This window comes from Dipodomys ordii, unplaced genomic scaffold, assembly GCF_000151885.1.
Source record: "Dipodomys ordii isolate 6190 unplaced genomic scaffold, Dord_2.0 Scaffold20, whole genome shotgun sequence".
Lineage (NCBI taxonomy): Eukaryota > Metazoa > Chordata > Mammalia > Rodentia > Heteromyidae > Dipodomys > Dipodomys ordii.
The window spans coordinates 3,971,164-3,988,801 of record NW_012267236.1 but is presented as its reverse complement, the minus strand read 5'-3'; the positions used below and the strand labels follow the sequence as shown (position 1 = coordinate 3,988,801).

The window sequence follows — 17,638 nt, the reverse complement described above, 5'->3', positions numbered from 1 at the left end:
TAGGCAAGCACTCTACCACTAAGCCACATTCCCAGCCCTAGAAACTTTAATATGACCAGTATTATTTCCAAAATGCATAATAGACAACCAGCAAATTACTATGAGGTGGTGTGTGTGTGTGTGTGTGTGTGTGTGTGTGTGTGTGTGTGTGTGTGTGTGTGTGTGTGTGTGTGTTGGCGGGGCGGTTGGTCCTAGGGCTTGTAGTCATGGTCTGAATACTCTAGCAGTCTACCACTTGAGCCATAGGTCTGCTTCCAGCTTTTTGATAGTTAATTGGAGATAAGAGTCTCGGCTTTGTCTGCCCAGACTAGTTTTGAACCACAGACTTCCAGATCTCACCCTCCTAAGTAGCTAGGATTACAGGAATGAGACACTGGTACCAAAACTATAAGGCTTTTTTTCTCTTTTGCCGGTCATGGAGCCTGAACTCTGGGCCTGGGCGCTGTCCCTCAGCTCTGCAGCTCAAGGCTAGCACTCTACCACTGGAGCCACAGCAGCACTTCTGGCTTTTTCTGTTTATGTGGTGCTGAGGAATCGAACCCAGGGCCTCATGCTTGCAAGGCATGCACTCTACCGCTGAGCCACCTTCCCAGCCCCTATAAGGCATTTTTTAAAAAGAATTTTGCTTATGTTGTTTTCCGACTTCTGTACATTTTAAAGGGTATAGCTTTCCTAGAATCTAGTACTTCTAGAGATTTATGGCTTTTCCAGCCAGCTATCTAGAGAAGATTTTTGTTTTTATAGAATTTTTAGGACTTTTTTCCAATTTATCTTATTAAGTAGGAACAATACTTCCAAACCTTCTCTTCACAGTGGAGTAACAGACACTTCTAGGAAGCTGTTGAGTGTAATTATAGACATCTGTGGTAATAAGTGATCATATTCTAAATACGCTTTGCTTACTGAAGAGTTAATTGGTCACTGGCTTTTGTTTTTTTTTTTCCAGTCCTAAGACTTGAACTTAGGGCCTGGGTCCCTGAACTTTTTGCTCAGGGCTAGCATTCTACTACTTGAGCCATAGCGCCACTTCCCACTTTTTCTGTTTATGTCGTACTGAGGAATCAAACCCAGGGCTTCATGCATGCTAGGCAAGCACTCTACCACAAAGCCACAATGACCCCCTGGTCATTGGCTTTGACATCTACAAATCAAGCATTTGACTTGCTGAAGAAATGTACCCACTGATGGGCGCCAGTGGCTCATGCCTGTAATCCTAGCTACTCAGGAGGCTGAGATCTGAGGATGGTGGTTCAAAGCCAGCCCAGGAATGCCTTGGAGACTCTTATCTCTAATAAAGTACAAAAAAGCCAGAAGTGGAGCTGTGGCTTAAGTGGTAGAGCAGTAACCTTGAACAAAAGAAGTTCAGGGACGGTGCCCAGACTCTGACTGAGTTCAAACCCCAGGACCAGCACAAAAAATAAAAAAATATATATTATGTATTTTACATATACATATGTGTATATATATGTGTGTGTGTGTGTGTGTATACACATATATTAGTACATTTTACACTTGCATTTTCCTCAGTACTGAGGAAACTGTAAATAAATATTAGCCAATATTCTGTAGTCATTTTCCTACACTAACTTCATCTAAATATGAGTCCTGTAAAGGCAGCCCTGTATGGACTGAGTGTTAATTAAGAAGTCTATGTTGCCACACCCATACATAGCTCCTTTTCCCATCCCTGAGCTTCTTTTGCTAAAGGCTACCACTCTGCCACTTGAGCCAAAGCACCACTTCTGGCTTTTTCTATGTGGTACTAAGGAATGGAAACCAGGGCTTCATGCATGCTAGGCAAGCACTCTTATCACTAAGCCACATTCCCAGCCCCCATACATAACTTCTTAATCCCAATGGGATTATAACGTGTTCAAGTACTGAACAGTTCTGTGTGAGTTTCTATTCCTACTCTCTCAACACTCTCTTCAGAGCTGTTCCACCAAAGGTGCTTTAATACCCACCTAAACTGCTTGAGAATGGACACGCAAAGTCCCCTGGCAGTTGTAAAGCAGTTAACCCTACTTGCTGAAATCAGTGTACCAACTGTTGCCTGTGGAATTGGCCCATGCAGTATTATATAAAGAAGTGTTATTTGCTAGCTGATTCCTGATTTGAAAGTAAGGAATGTGCACAACTTATGTCTGTATGCAGCATCCTTACTAGTAATTCTTGTCTCAGAATCACTTGAAGGTAGACCAAGAAGGAAGTTTGATTTTAAAAATTAGTTCATAGCCAGGTGCTGGTGGCTCACACCTATAATCCAAGCTACTCAGGAGGCTGAGATATGAGGATTGTGGTTCAAAGCCAGCCTAGGCAGGAAAGTCCCTGAGACTCTTATCTCCAATAAACTACCAGAAAACCAGAAGTGGCACTGTGGCTCAAGTGGTAAAGCACTAGCCTTGATCTGAAGAGCTCAAGCCCCACGGCTGACAAATCTGCAAGTGGGGGCATGGCTCAAGTGACAGAGCGCCAGCCTAGAGTAGAAAAAGCCAAGCGAGAGCATGAGCCCCTGAGTACAGGCCTTAGTACAACATACCCAAGGGCAGGCTCTTAATATGATCAACCCAGTTTCAAGAATTCACTACAGGACGGAATGTGGCTTAGTGGTAGAGTGCTTACCTAGCACGCATGAAGCCACATAAAAAGCTAGAAGTGACGCTGTGGCTCAAGTGGTAGAGTGCTAACCTTGAGCAAAGGAAGCTCAGGGACTCTGCTCAGGCCCTGAGTTCAAACCCTAGGGCTGGCCAAAAAAAAAAAAAAAGAGAGAGAGAATTAACTACATAATAATAGGGGGAAAAAATCACTGAACTAAGAGGCAAGAGATTTGGATTCCCAGTCTACTGCTGTGCTGCTGCTACAGATTTTTGAAGCTATGGGCAAGTAAGTCATTTAACTTCACTGATTTTCCTCATCTATAAAATTAGGAGGGGGGCTGGGAAGGTGGCTCTGTGGTAGAGTGCTTGCCTCGCAAGCATGAGGCCCTGGGTTCGATTCCTCAAGCACCACATAAGCAGAAAAAGCTGGAAGTGGCACTGTGGCTCAAGTGGTAGGGTGCTAGCCTTGAGCTGAAGAGCTGAGGGACAGTGCCCAGGCCCAGAGTTCAGCCCCACAACTGACCAAAAAAAAAATAAAATTAGGAGGAAAAGTTGGAGCACTAAAATTTTATAACTCAATCTACAGAATGTATGTCAAGTTACTAAGCAAATGCAGTTCTCAGAATCTCCGGTGACTCTCTCAACTTGTAAGCTAGTGTTGTCTATACCAATATGCACACCCTTAATTTGGGTGCCATGAGGATCAAAGGCTTACCACACACAGGCTAACACCATTTGTTTGTTTTTGGTTGTTTTTTTCAGACTGGCCTTGAGTTGAATCTGTACATGAATGAGATTTTTCTTATTTGTGTGTGCATGCACACCCATAAGTGTTGGGGGAGAGATCATGTGGGAGGTAGTGATTAAAAGATTTTTTTTTTTTTGGGCCAGTCCTGGGGCTAAAACTCTAGGCCTAGGCACTGTCCCTGAGCTGCTTTTTACTCAAGGCCAGCACTCTACCACTTGAGCCACAGCTCCACTTCTGGTTTTTTCTGTGTATGTGGTTCTGAGGAATGGAACCCTGGGCTTCATGAATGCGAGGCAATCACTCTATCACTACACCACATTCCCAGCCCCAGATTATTTGTCTTTGTTGGGTACAAAAAAGCAGGATATGGGCCTGGGAAGGTGGCATGCATGAGGTTTTGGGTTCAATTCCTTAGCACCACATAAACAGAAAGGGCCGGAAGTGGCACTGTGGCTCAAGTGGTAGAACGCTAGCCTTGAGCTGAAGAGCTCAGGGACAGCACCCAGACCTAGAGTTCAAACCCCACGACTGACAAAAAAAAAAATCAGGACACGTTTTTCCTTTCTGAAGTGACAGAATTACAATGAACATGTCAGCTACTAGGAGGAGACCTGAATTTTAAGCCTGAATGGTTGAGCTGCTTTGAAAATGCCACTTATTGCTTGACTAAAGAATGTTTATCTTCTAAAGATGAGTAAATGCTTTTTACATTCCCATTTTTGTCAAATAAGACTGAGGGAGCTAACATTCAATACATAAACTTTTCTCTCCAGTTTTAATTTTGGTTTGTTTCTTTATTCAATAGCTATTAATTGGTGGTAGCTTGATTACCTCACAATCAGCAAATATTTATTGAGTCTATCACGTGCCAAGTGGGCTATTTTAAGTAAATATGCATATAATATATAAATTTTTGTAATCTAGTATTCTGGGGGCCAAGGATAATATAAAGATGAACAGAGTTAAGCTAGGAATTCTACTTGGAGAGATGAGACACAAAATAATTGCATTTGTTATCCACTGAAACTTTGCTCATCCTCATCTTCTTTGGCTTTCATTTTTCAAGGTTTTTAAATCTCCCCCTACAGCATGCATTGACTTAAAGGACCTTTAAGCAACTACTAGTTTAAAAGCACCTTCAATAACACTGATATCATCATCATCAAATTGCCACCCAATAAGCCTCGCTTCCTGTAAGAAAGTTAACTTGGATATCGCATGACCGAGTTTTCTGACTAATGCTGCATCAGGTAAGAATCCTGTAGTACTGAAGTCAAAGAACACTAATTGCTTCAAGTTTTCAAATACACCCATGAAGGCAAGCCATCCATCACTGCTCACACAATTTCCTGCTAGATCCAATTGCTGGAAGTTTCTCAGAGGGTTTTTTTCAAAAAATGAACCTAAGTAAGGAAATAAATGTGTTAATAGAAGAATATCTTTTAAAAAAAGAAAAATAGATCGTTTATTTATTTACACATACAATTTCACATTGTTTAGGATTTTTTTTGTTTAGTCTTTTTAGACTTTTCTGAGACAGGGTCTTGCTATGGGATACAGGTTGGCCTTAAATTCTCAATCCTTCTGCTTCGGCCTCCTGAGTGCTGAAATTTAGTGTATACCACCACACCAGGCTTATTTTTTCTGTTTTGAAATAACTATGTTTAGGCCATTTTGTGTTTCAAGGAGAAATTAGAATTCCCTATAGGTAGAATGTGAATATGTCCCATTGAATTTGCAAACTATATTTCCAAAAATACAAGCATAACTGTTTACAATGATAAACAGCAAACAAAAATGAATTGCATATTTTCCTCTTTCCCCAACTTCCAGGAAGTGAAAAGTGGCTTAAAACTTGAGGTGTCAGACTGGAAAGGTGGCTCAGTGGTAGAGTGCTTGCCTTGTATGCATGAAGCCCTGGGTTCGATTCCTCAGCACCACATAAGCAGAAAAAGCCGTAAGTGGCATTGTGGCTCAAGTGGTAGAGCGCTAGCCTTAAGCTGAAGAGCTGAGGGACAGTGCCCAGGCCCAGAGTTCAGGCCCATGACTGGCAGAAAGACAGAGAGAGGAGAAAGAGAGAGAGAGAACTTGAGATGTAAAGCCGGGCACAGGTGGTTCACACCTGTAATTCCAGCTACTCAGGAGGCTGAGACATGAGGATTGCAGTTTGAAGATAGCCCAGGCAGAAAAGTCCCTGTGAGACTCTTATTTTATTTAAAAATAAAAATAAACTGGAGGAGTGAGATATTTAAATATTTAGAACTTGAAAAAGAACTTCAAGACTTGTTTGCAAAACCAGTCATCAAACTTAGGCAATATTAGCATCATCTTTTTTGAGAAGTAAATACTGCTTAACTATTATATTTCTAATGGTAGCCTTGAGTAAATGAGCCTTCTTCAGTATCTGAATAGTTGGGTGAGTTCTTTGGTTCATTCATTTTTTTTATGCCTCCTCAGCCCCCTCAGGAAAGTCCTCCATTCCTTGAAGAACAGAGAACCCTAAAGTGTCCCCTACATGGGAAGGTCAGTATCTTGTCCTTCTGATGCACAAAAAAAAAAAAAAAAAAGCAGGACGTTTTAGTAATTTTTTTTTTTTTGGTCAGTTGTGGGGCTTGAACTCTGGGCCTGCTCACTGTCTCTCAGTTCTTCAGCTCGAGGCAAGTGGTCCTGGGGCTTGTATTCAGGGTCTGGGCACTGTTCCTGAGCTGCTTTGCTCAAGGATAGGGCTCTACCATTTGTTTTTTTGTTTTTTTTTGGGGGGTCCGGTCATGGGGCCTGAACTCTGGGCCTGGCACTGTCCCTCAGCTCTTCAGCTCAAGGCTAGCGCTCTACCACTTGAGCCACAGCACCACTTCTGGCTTTTTTCGTTTTGCTTATGTGGTGCTGAGGAATTGAACCCAGGGCTTCATGCATGCAAGGCAAGTGCTCTACCACTGAGCCACCTTCCCAACCCCGGGCTCTACCATTTGAATCATAACTCCACTTCTGGCTTTTTAAAATTTGTTGTTTTTGTTGTTGCTGGTTGTGGGGCTTGAATTCTGGGCCTGGGCACTGTTCCTGAGCTCTTCAACTCAAGGTGAGCACTCTACCGCTTGAGCCACAGCACCACTTCCAGTTTTCTGGTGGGTAATTGGAGATAAAGAGTCTCAGGGACTTTCCTGCGTGGGCTGGCTTTCAACCACAATCCTCAGATCTCAGCCTCCTGGGTAGCTAGGATTACAGGCTTGAGCACACAGCACCCAGCTTGGCTTTTTAAAAATTTTGGTGGTTAATTGGATTAGAGTCTCACAGACTTTCCTGCCCAGGCTGGCTTTGAACTGTGATCCTCAGATCCCCGCTAGGATTACTGGTGTGAGCCACTGGCATCCAGCCTGTGTATACTCTGTATGAACTGAATTCATAAGATTGCACACAGTGTTAGCCTCTGTCCTTTTCTTTCTTTCTTTTTTTTTATCGGTCATGGGGCTTAAACTCTGGGCCTGGGCACTGTCCCTGAACTCTTCAGCTCAAAGCTAGCACTCTACCATTTGAGCCATAGCTTCACTTCCGCCTTCTGTCTTTTGGTGACTAAGTTTTCTCTGAAATACATGCAGAGAAGACACTCAGGCCCACTGAGCAGGGAATTCAATTTATGTTTCTGCTCTGGACTTTCAATGCAAATTATAGAAGAAATGTATGCCTGACTTAACAGTCCATATGGCTCTGCTGATCTCAGCTCATACCTCACTCTGCTTTGAACATGGAGATTTGTTATATGTTAAACTTGAGTCGCTTGAGAGGTGCATGATGTAACATGTAGATAATGTTCCTCTTACAAAATGAGTTGCTAAAATTCAGTTTGGAATTCAATTAAGGAGGGATTCCCTGGGAAAGAGTATTTAAAGTCTCTTCATGATAGACAAAGGAAGCTAGAGTGTGGCCCATGTCAGAGCTAGCACGTAAAGGCTGTCTGCTTGCAGTGATGAGGAATGTAGGCAGGAGCGGTCGTTCTTATGTGACCAGCGTGAGAGTGAGCTCTCTATTACAGGTCAGCCGAGGACTGCACTGGCATTTTATACTCTTGGTCACTTTAGGAAGCGTGTTCACTTGTTCCCAAGAGAGGAGGTCTGTGAATTCAAGGTCAGATGTCACTGTGTGGCCTGTGTAGAGTGAGTGCCTACTGTGAGCACAGGATGTCACATACAAGGTTTACTCCAGTATCTTCAGTTAAAGTCAGCCAGACTTTATAAACTTCATAAAGTCTTGAGTTTAAAATTTGCTTGGGTTCTTCTTTATAAATACCTAAATAAAGGACCTTACCTGACCATAGCCAAGATGTTAATGGCAAAAGTGGGCCAAACCACATAAGGAGGGTGGTTCATCTCTCTCTCCTTCTCTCTCTCTCTCTCTTTTATTTTTTGGGGTTTATTTTGGTGATCATGGGTCTTGAACTTAGGGCCTGAGCACAGTGTCTTGTTGTTGTTTTGTTTTGTTTTTATAAGTTGTGGGGCCTGGGAATTGTCCCTGAGCTCTTTTGCTCAAGCTAGTCCTTTACCATCTTTGAGTCACAGGACAACTTCCAGTTTTCTAGTGGTTAGAGATAAGAGTCTCACAGACTTTCCCAACTATGCTGGCTTTGAACCTCCATCATCAGCCTCATGAGGAGTTAACAAGGGAGACCCACCAGAGCCTGACTGAGCATTGTCCTTGAGCTTTTGTGCTCAAGGCTAGTGCTCTACCACTTTGAGCCACAGGTCCACTTCCAGTTTTCTGGTGGTTATTGGGAGATAAGAGTCTCATGGACTTTCCTGACTGGGTGGCTTTGAACCTTGATCCTCAGATCTCAGCCTCCTGATTAGCTAGGATCATAGATGTGAGTCACTGGCACCTGGCCATATCTTAACTATGTGTGCTTTGTGCCACTGGGGGCATCTCGAGGCTTTTCTTTCTCTGATTCCATTTCTTTGAAAAGTAAGATACATTGCTAATTGTTCCCCAAATCTCTCTCCTTATTTCATAGTTACAAAGTTCAGTCTGAGTATATGGCCACTCATATGCCAGCCTCCTTTGCTGTTAGATGTGGCTAAATATTTGAGAAGTAAATAAAAGGCACCAATGATGTGGGTAACTTACATATCACTTTAAAAAGAAAATGAAGGCTGGGAGTGTGGCTTAGTGGTAGAGTGCTCACCTAGCATGCATGAAGCCCTTGTTCAATTCCTCAGTGCCACATAAAAAGAAAAGGCGGAAAGTGGCGCTATGGCTTAAGTGATAGAGCGCTTGCCTTGAGCAAAAAAGAATCTCAGGGACAGTGCCCAGGCCCTGAGTTCAGGCTCCAGGACTGGAAAAAAAAAGAAAGAAAGAAAGAAAGGAAAAGAAAAGAAAATGCCCTCTGGCCAGGCGCTGGTCTATATTCCTAGCCACTCAGCAGGCTGAGATCTGAGGATCATGATTCAAAGCCAGCCCGGCCAGGAAAGTCCATGACTCTCTTATCTCCAATAAACCACCAGAAAACTGGAAGTGGCACTGTGGCTCAAGCGGTAGAGCGCTAGCCTTGAGGTGAGGAGCTGAGGGACAGTGCCCAGGCCAAGTTCAAGCCCCATGACGAACAACAAAAAAAGAAAAGAAAAGAGAGAAAGAAAGAAAGAAAAGACAGAACGAAAGAAAGGAAGGAAAGCAGGCTTCTTTATCCAGGTAAAGTGGCTTTCTTCCACTCTTATATCTTATAGTCATGCCCTTTCTGCCCTTGTTCTCCTCGTGCTACCCAGCATGGCATCAACTCAAAATGTTTGTGGCCAATTAGTGTATCTATTTAAGGCTCCTTCCCCAAGGAGAAACTTCTTTTCTTCTCATTTAGCAAAACACATTTCACCAGCTAGCAGAACTAGAAGTTAAAGCCCATAAAAAGATACTGCTTGCACTCAACAAAAATTAGATGACTATAAAAAAAAAAAAAGGTGCCAGGCATTGGTAGCTCACATCTGTAATCCTAATTACTCAGAGGCCTGAGATCTAAGAATTGCTATTTGAAGCCAGTCCAGGCAGGAAATCTGTGAGACTCTTATCTCCAATTATCTATCAAAAAGCCTGAAATGGAGATGTGACTCAACGACAGTGCCCAGGACCTGAGTTCAAGCCCCAGGACCAGCACAAAAGCAAAGCAAAACAAAACAAAAAGTATAATTGGAGAACAAGAAAGAGCTCTTAGAAAATGCAATTAATGCTTGTAATTCTGGCTATTCAAAAGGAAGATCAAGGTTCAAAGGCAGTCTGGATAGAATTGTCCAAGAGCCTCCATCTCTAAAGTAGCCAGCAAAAAGGATGGGTAAAGGTGTGACTCAAGTGGTAGGGTACAGCTGAGAAAGCCATGAGTTTAAGCTCCAGTACTAGGTGAGTAAATAAAAATATGATAGCATGTAGGCCCAGGATATGCCAAAGCACTTTGCTGACCTTAAAGAAAATAAAGTTTGAATTTTTTTATTTCAATAGGTATCATTTTATATGGTCATATGCACATAGATATTGAGCTATGTGATCCACTCCTAAGGATAACCTAGACATATTCTAGTCGTTACAAATGAGAGAAACCATGTAGCCTATGTTTCTTTGCATCCGGCTTACTTCACCTAATATATATTTTTTCGAAGTTTTTCCATTTCTTTAAGAATGGGACAAGGGCTGGGAAGGTGGCTCAGTGGTAGAGTGCTTGCCTTGCAAGCATGAGGCCCTGGGTTCGATTCCTCAGCACCACATAAGCTGAAAAAGGTGGAAGTGGTGCTGTGGCTCAAGTGGTAGAGCACTAGCCTTGAGCTGAAGAGCTGAGGGGCAGCGCCCATGCCCAGAGTTCAGGCCCCACAACCGACAAAAAAAAAAAAAAGGGCAATGTCATTAGAGAGTGTTGAATATGGAAGCATAGTAAGACAGCCAGAATGTTCTAAAAACAGGTGTTCAGCTAGTTCTAAAAACAGCTAGTTCACCCCGGCTCACCTGTCTTTCTCTCTTACTTGGTCTGTGAACAAGAATATGGATGAATACTCAGATCTCCTAGCGGTATTCCCTTGTTCTACACCCTTGGTCTACACTGGCAGGTAACTACTCTTCTAGTCTGGGAGCTTGTAGTTCTTTTGTGTTTTTATCCAGTCCACTGATAGAAACACTAATCTCTTCCAGGAACATTCTCAAAGATACACCTAGAAATAGTGGTTTCCCAAGTCTCTAGGTATCTAATCCAATCAAATATACATTAAGCACCACATGACTATATCTCTTTTTTTTTGTCAGTTGTGTGTCTTAAACTCTGGGCCTGAGCGCTGTCCCTGCATTCTTCTGCTCAAGGCAAGAGCTCTTCTACTTGAGCCACAGTGCTACTTCCGGTTTTCTGGTGGTTAATTGGAGATAAGAGTCTCACAGATTTTCCTGTCCAGGGTGGCTCTGAACTGCGATCCTTGGATATCAACCTCTTGAATAGCTAGGATTACAGGTGTGAATCACCAAGGCCCAGCTTTTGTCTCCATTTTGATTAATAAAAATTGTCACTACTAAGCTGGGCACCAGTGGCTCACACCTGTAATCCTAGCTACTCAGGAGGCTGAGTTCTAAGGATCACCGTTCAAAGCCAGCACAGGCAAGAAAGACCATGAAGCTCTTTATCTCCAATAAACCACCAGAAAACCAGAAGTAGCGCTGTAGCTCAAGTGGTAGAATGCTAGCCTTGACCTGAAGAGCTGAGGGATCGCGCCCAGGTCCAGAATTCAAGCCCCACGACCAACAAAAAAAAATTGTCATTACTCTCATCTATTTTATTACCTTTTTTTTTTTAAGAACTAAGCTTTGTTAATTTTTTAATTCTTGTTTTCTGTTCCATTGATTTTACTCTCTTAGGTTGATTTTTGTAGTTTACTCTTCTTTTTGGCTTCTTAAATTAAGACATTATTTTGATAAATTTGAGCCTTTTTTAACATAGCTATTTGAGATCATGAGAATTATCTTAATGCTTTTTCTGCATGACAGAGTTTTCTTAGCATTTTGTTGAAACTTGCTAGTATGAATTTAGCATCTATCTGACAAATGGTGTGATTACCCCCACCCTCTAGTAGCTTGAGTGCAGATTTTTTAAAGGATAAAATTAAGGGGGATGAAGGCTTGGAGTTTTGCCAGGAAAATACACCCAATCCATTATATTTCATTTGCTACTTCACATCTCACTTCTCATCTTTCTTTTATTAGAAACATCATCTCTCATTACATTCTTCATTTGACTATTATACAGAACACATATATCCTTTGCTAATTGTCCTGTGATACCATGAGCCACAAGAGTTTCAGCTGTTGAGAATTCTTGCCAGAATAGAGGACAGAATATCAGCTATGTGGGAAAAGAAGTCAACAAAGACAGGGGCTGAGAAAAAATAGGAAGTAGTGGAAGGGAAATCCTAATGAAGCGAAAGAACAAGTGATTAGGGTTATTAGAGGAGGTACAATAGGAGGATAGGAGACTGTTTGTTGACAGTGAGGTATCTGACTTGAATGTCTTACAGATCAGTCAGCTAATTGTAAGTGAATTATTCTCATCTGCTCACGTTCCTATAGTGAATGGACAAAAGAAGGGAGTTAAGTGGGAAAGCCCAAGTGTGTTGCTTTCCTAGTTTTACAGGAGGAATAGGTCTTCTAAGATGAGAGGAATTAGAGAGCTAGGAACTCTGAAAACACTTGCCAAAGTTTTCTTCAGTGAATGAAAAAGAGGTGGTGAAGTTGCATAGTTCACTGCAATAAAAAGAGAGAATGTGTCCCAGCCGCATATCCTAAGTCCCATGAAAGTGGGAATTTTTAATGAGGTTAGAAAAAGAGTGGACTGGAAGGATGTTAATAACCAAGGAGAAGCTGACCTTGCCTGTGGAATCAAAGGGGCATGAAAATCAGAATGAAAAGTGGCTATTAATGAGGTCTGCGGGGGAAAGCCAGGTTTTAATGAGGACCAGGAGGTGTTTAAAACCTTTGATGAAAAAAAGGTTCATTGCTCACAGTATTCCCTGTGTCTCCAAGAGTCTCCTCCTGTTTTTCATTACGCACTCCCAGCCTCATGACTCGTTGCTTCTCTTCATTTTCCACTGCTGCCTTAGGTTTCCCCTCTCCTGTTTCCAATCTGCATTCATTATCTCATCTCAAGACATATTGTGCCTCATCCATCACGCATATCATCACTAACCCAGTCTGCTCCAAGAGAGATACTGTAGACCAGAGCCAGAAACCTTGAGAGAGGTTTTCTATTTGAACAATGGTTGGCCCGTATATTGTAAAACAGTTGTGAGATCATACAGATAAGTTTTCCATTTTTTAGGATGATTTTATATATAAAAAAGCAATATGGGGCTGGGAAGGTGGCTCAGTGGTAGAGCGCTTGCCTTGCATGCATGAGGCCCTGGGTTCGATTCCTCAGCACCACATAAGCAAAAAGAAAAAAGCCAGAAGTAGCACTGTGGCTCAAGTGGTAGAGCGCTAGCCTTGAGTTGAAGAGCTGAGGGACAGCGCCCAGGCCCAGAGTTCAGGCCCCACGACGGACCCCTCCCCAAAAAAAAGAAAGCAAGTAAGCAATATTTAGGGGGCAGCAGTGGCTCATACCTGTAAGCTTGCTACTTAAAAGGCTGAGGATCTAGGTTCAAAGCCAATCCAGGCAGGAAAGTCTATGAGCTTCTTAACTTGAAGTAAGCACCCTAAAAGCTGGAAGTAGAGCTGGGGGCTCAAGTGGTAGAGCAATAATAGCTCTGAGCTAAAAAGCTCAGGGACAGCACCCAAAGCCCTGAGTTCAAGCATCAGGATTGGCACCAAAAAGAAAAGAGAGAGAGACAGACAGACAGAGACAGAGACAGAGAGAGAGAGGAGAGAGAGAGAGAGAGAGAGGCTCAGTGGTAAAATGCTTACCTCACATGCATGAGGCCCTGGGTTCGATTCCTCAGCACCACATAAGCAAAAAGAAAAAAGCCGGAAGTGGCGCTGTGGCTCAAGTGGTAGAGCATTAGCCTTGAGCTGAAGAGCTGAGGAACAGCACCCAGGCCCAGATTCAAGACAAGTTGTCATGTCCAAAACGAGCTTTACAACGTCGGTGGGGGGGGGGGGGGAGGGGGGGGAGGGGGAAGGTTTGGGTTGGGGGGGGGGGGGGGGGGGGGGAGGAGGGGGAAGGAGAAGGATTGGGATTGGGGGGAGGGGGGAGGCTGGGAAGGGATGTGAAGGGTAAACAAAGGAGGAGGCTGCAATGCTTGGTAAGAAATGTACGCATTATCCTGCCCATGTAATTGTAACCCCTCTGTACAGTATGTTCACAAATAAAATAAAATAAAATTTAAAAAAAACGCCCAAACAAGAAAACAATATTTTCTATAGCAAAGCTCAAATAAAGGTTTAAGAACCCACAAACACATGAGTTTATACTTCAGGAGAAATTATGGAAGTGCTATAATTTTATTCACCTTTTACTTTTTATTCACCGTTTACTTTTGTTTTATTTTTGTTAGAAAGAAACTTGTGACTAGCGTGAAGACTCTTCATGAACAGTTTGGTGGAGTCTTCACTTACTGATATGTCCTCTGGCTTCTACTTAGCAGGTTTTTGTGGAAGCTGGGTATTGGTAGCTTGTGTCTGTAATTCTAACTGCTCAGGAGCAGACTGGGCAAGAAAGTCTGTGAGGCCCTTATTTGAAATTAACCAGCAGAGAGCCAGAAGTAGAGCTGTGGTTGAATGCCAGCCTTGCACCCAGGCCCTGGGTTCAAGCCCTAAAACAGGCACACAAGCACACAGGGACTCTGGCACGCACACACACACACACACACACACACACATACACAGACTTTCTATGGTTCTAATTAAACAACATCATATACCTTTAACTACTCCCAATACCCACAAATATTTCCTGAGACTGGAGGGGTATTGGTGAAGTTCACACAGTGGAAACCGGGAAGAACAAATACTAATGTAATAACTATTGTCATAGTGTGAATAGCTGACCTTTATAGCTTGCAGGTAAAATCCTTAAAACCATGAAAGAAAGATAGTATTTTAAATCATTTTACTCCTTTACATGTATGAATTTTTAAGCCACTGTTTTTTTTTTTTACAAGAAGAAGCCAATTTAATAATTTTTTTAGGGCTAACCCTCTCTGGCTCTGTGTGTTTACCCACCTAAATGTCGAATCTCTACATCTGTGAGTCTCCAGTTCTTCAACCCAAGCTTGACGAGCTGTGGGATCATAGCCAGCTGCTCCAGCAGGCTGGTCAGGATGATGTGCACAGCCCCGCACCAGGGCAGCATCAGGGCACTTAGCTCTTCCAGGAGGCTCAGCCTGCTGACTTGAGGAAACAGGGGACAGTTAGGAACCAGAGAATCTAAAACAGGATGAAGGCTGTGGGCGAAGGGGCAGCTTTATGTTGAATGGTTCTTCAAGTTACTCAATCTGTGATGAGAATCTGTTTGGGTTTGTTGTTTTTAAATATTCAAACACTTAAACCATGAAGACTTTGTGAACAGTGAAACTGTTCGTGATTTTCAACCAACAGTAAGTAACGAGTAAAACTGCTTAATCCTGACTTGATTCCTCCTGTATTATTCTGCAATTAACCCATCTCAGAACTGTGTCCCATGTATTTACTTTAGTGGGACTGGACTGTGGACTCTAGACTTCACACTGACGAGGCAGACATTCTACCTCTTGAGCCACGCCTCAATCCCTTTATTTGTAGGTGTGAGATAGGGTGTCATTTATACCCAGGCAGACCTAGATTGCACCTCCTTTATGCTTCTTCATGTCACTGGAATGAGAAGAACTTGACACTGAGCTCACCCTTGACTGAGATGGAGTTTCCCTAGTTTTTTCTTTATCCCTTCCCCTTAGGCTGACTTCAAATTGCAATCTCCTCTGTCATCCTCTCTGGTTCTAGTTAGGATAATAGGCTTGAGCTACCATGACTGGAAGATCTTTTTTTTTTTAAATCATTACGTACCACTATCATACCTTAAAAATATTACCAACAAAAAAGGAAGCATAAAAGGAGTAATTGGCCAGCCACCGGTAGCTCACGCTGAAATCTGAGGATTGTAGTTTGAAGCCAGCCCAGACAGGAAAATCCATGAGACTCTTATCTCAATAAACTACTCATAAAAGCCAGAAGTGATGCTGTGGCTCAAGTGTTAGAGCACTGGCCTCGAGCAAAAAAAAGAAGCTCAGGGACAGCTCCCAGGCCCAGACTTCAAACCCCAGAACCAGAAAAGAAAAGAAAAAAAGTAATTGAAGTGGGGGGGGCTATAATCAAAATATATACATGTATATAAATATCATAATAAACCCCGTAACACAACTTTAAGGATCTTATTATAATTTATTTAAGCAAACTCACCTTCAAACAGCAGACACTAACTTCCTTGAAGGAAGAAGTCAGGAGAGATGCTCAGTAAATGATGGTACACCAACTGGTGACCCAAAAGAAACCAGCTTGTAGCCGGGCACCAGTGGCTCACGCCTATAATCCTAGCTACTCAGGAGGTTGAGATCTGAGGATCACAGTTCAATGCCAGCCTGGGCAGGAAAGTCTATGAGACTCTGATCTCCAATTAACCACCAGAAAGCCAGGAGTGGCGCTGTGGTTTAAGTGGCAGAGTGCTTGTGTGCCACAAGGGCAGTTTGAGAGGGCTGATTTCCCTAAGGAGGGTAAATCTAGTAAGCACACAGAGAGAGGGACAAGAGACCTCAGGGCTCAGGCTGTGCTTTCCTAACTACCGAGTATATGTATTCATGGGTTTAGGTTGAGTCGCCATTCTTACTCAGTTCATGTAGGGCTTCATTTCCATCCTTTTCCAGGTAATTTCCAGATAAATCAAGAACACTCAGTTTGACCAAATTGTGAAGATTCTGAGCTGGAAAAATGTAACCCAAGATGAAAAGATTTTTCAGGTAACTATGTATGCATTTTAATGTTCTTAAAATAATCCTAAGTCCTTGTTTTTGCTGATGGCAATAGAAATCATTGCCTGACTTGATGGATTTTGTTTAAACAGTAAGACCAGTTGGGTGCCTGTGGCTCACACCTGTATTCTCAGGAGGCTGAGATCTGAGGATTGTGGTTAGAAGCCAGCCTGGGCAGGAAAGTCTCTGAGACTCTTTTTTTTTTTGGTCCAGTCCTGGGGCCTGAACTCTGGGCCTTGGCGCTGTCCCTCAGCTCTTCAGCTCAAGGCCACAGTGCCATTTCCAGCTTTTTTCTTTTTGCTTATGTGGTGCTGAGGAATCGAACCCAGGGCTTCATGCATGCAAGGCAAGCGCTCTACCACTGAGCCACCTTCCCAGCCCTCTGAGACTCTTATCTCCAATGAACTACCCAGAAAAAGCTGGCAGTAGTGCTGTGGCTCAAATGGTAGAACACTAGCTTTGAGTGAAAAAGGAAGCTGAGAAAAATGAAGCACATGGGCTATAAGTTCACACCCCAAGACTGGCACAAAATAAAAATGAAAAAATAAAAATAAATAAAAGGCATGACCACCTCTGTACTTTCTTTAAAGGATGCGTGTTAATGACAAAGACACAACCATTTAATAAAAATGGAAAAATGGCTCAGAGCATGGCTCAATTGGTTGAGTGCTCCTTTACTCATGTGTAAGGCTCTCAGTTCAAACTCCAGTACTGCCCCAAACAGAAATTATATATAGGGATGTAGATGCTGGTAGATAGATTTAGATATACATAGATGTAAATAAAAATACAGAAAACATATAGGTGATCAAATAGTGCTATCACATCAGCTAAGAAAAGCTTAGTTATTGTCTTTGCTTCATATATTATGCTTCAGTTTTTCCTATGGAGACTAATTAGAATTATTTTTTAAGAAATTAAAGAGCTGGGGCTGAGAAGGTGGCTCAGTGGTAGAGTGCTTGCCTTGCATGCCTGAGGCCCTGGGTTTGATTCCTGAGCACCACATAAGCAAAAAAAAAAAAAAAAAAAAACGGAAATGGCGCTGTGGCTCAAGTGGTAGAGCGCTAGCCTTGAGCTGAAGAGCTGAGGGACAGCACCCAGGCCCAGAGTTCAAGCCCCACAACCCAACCCAAAAAAGAAAAAAAAAATTAAAGAGCTGGCCAGATGCCGATGGCTCACACCCATAACTGTATCTACTCAGGAGGCTGAAATCTGAGGATCTCAGATCAGCCCAGCCAGGAAAGTCCATGAGATTCTTTTTTGTTGTTGTTGGTCATGGGATTGAGCTCTGGGCCTGTCCCTCAGCTCTTCAGCTTAAGGTTAACGCTCTACCACTTGAGCTACAGCGCCACTTCCAGTTT

At 42.8% G+C, this 17,638-nt stretch overlaps 1 protein-coding gene across 2 annotated transcripts in view; it reads right to left on the bottom strand.

Annotated features, from left to right (window-relative positions):
• Window positions 1-4,176: 4,176 nt before the first annotated feature.
• Nlrc4 (NLR family, CARD domain containing 4) overlaps window positions 4,177-17,638 on the bottom strand; it is a 34,218-nt gene continuing 20,756 nt past the window's right edge. The window contains exons 7-9 of one of the 2 annotated variants that reach the window (XM_013013513.1): window positions 16,136-16,228; window positions 14,500-14,667; window positions 4,177-4,748 (exon numbers count right to left, since the gene is read on the bottom strand). In XM_013013513.1, coding sequence (XP_012868967.1) covers window positions 4,456-4,748; window positions 14,500-14,667; window positions 16,136-16,228 — 554 coding nt within the window. In that variant the 3' untranslated portion in view covers window positions 4,177-4,455. Of the gene's footprint in view, window positions 4,749-14,499; window positions 14,668-16,135; window positions 16,229-17,638 lie in introns of those variants that run through there. The other variant, XM_013013514.1, reaches the window with a different exon arrangement.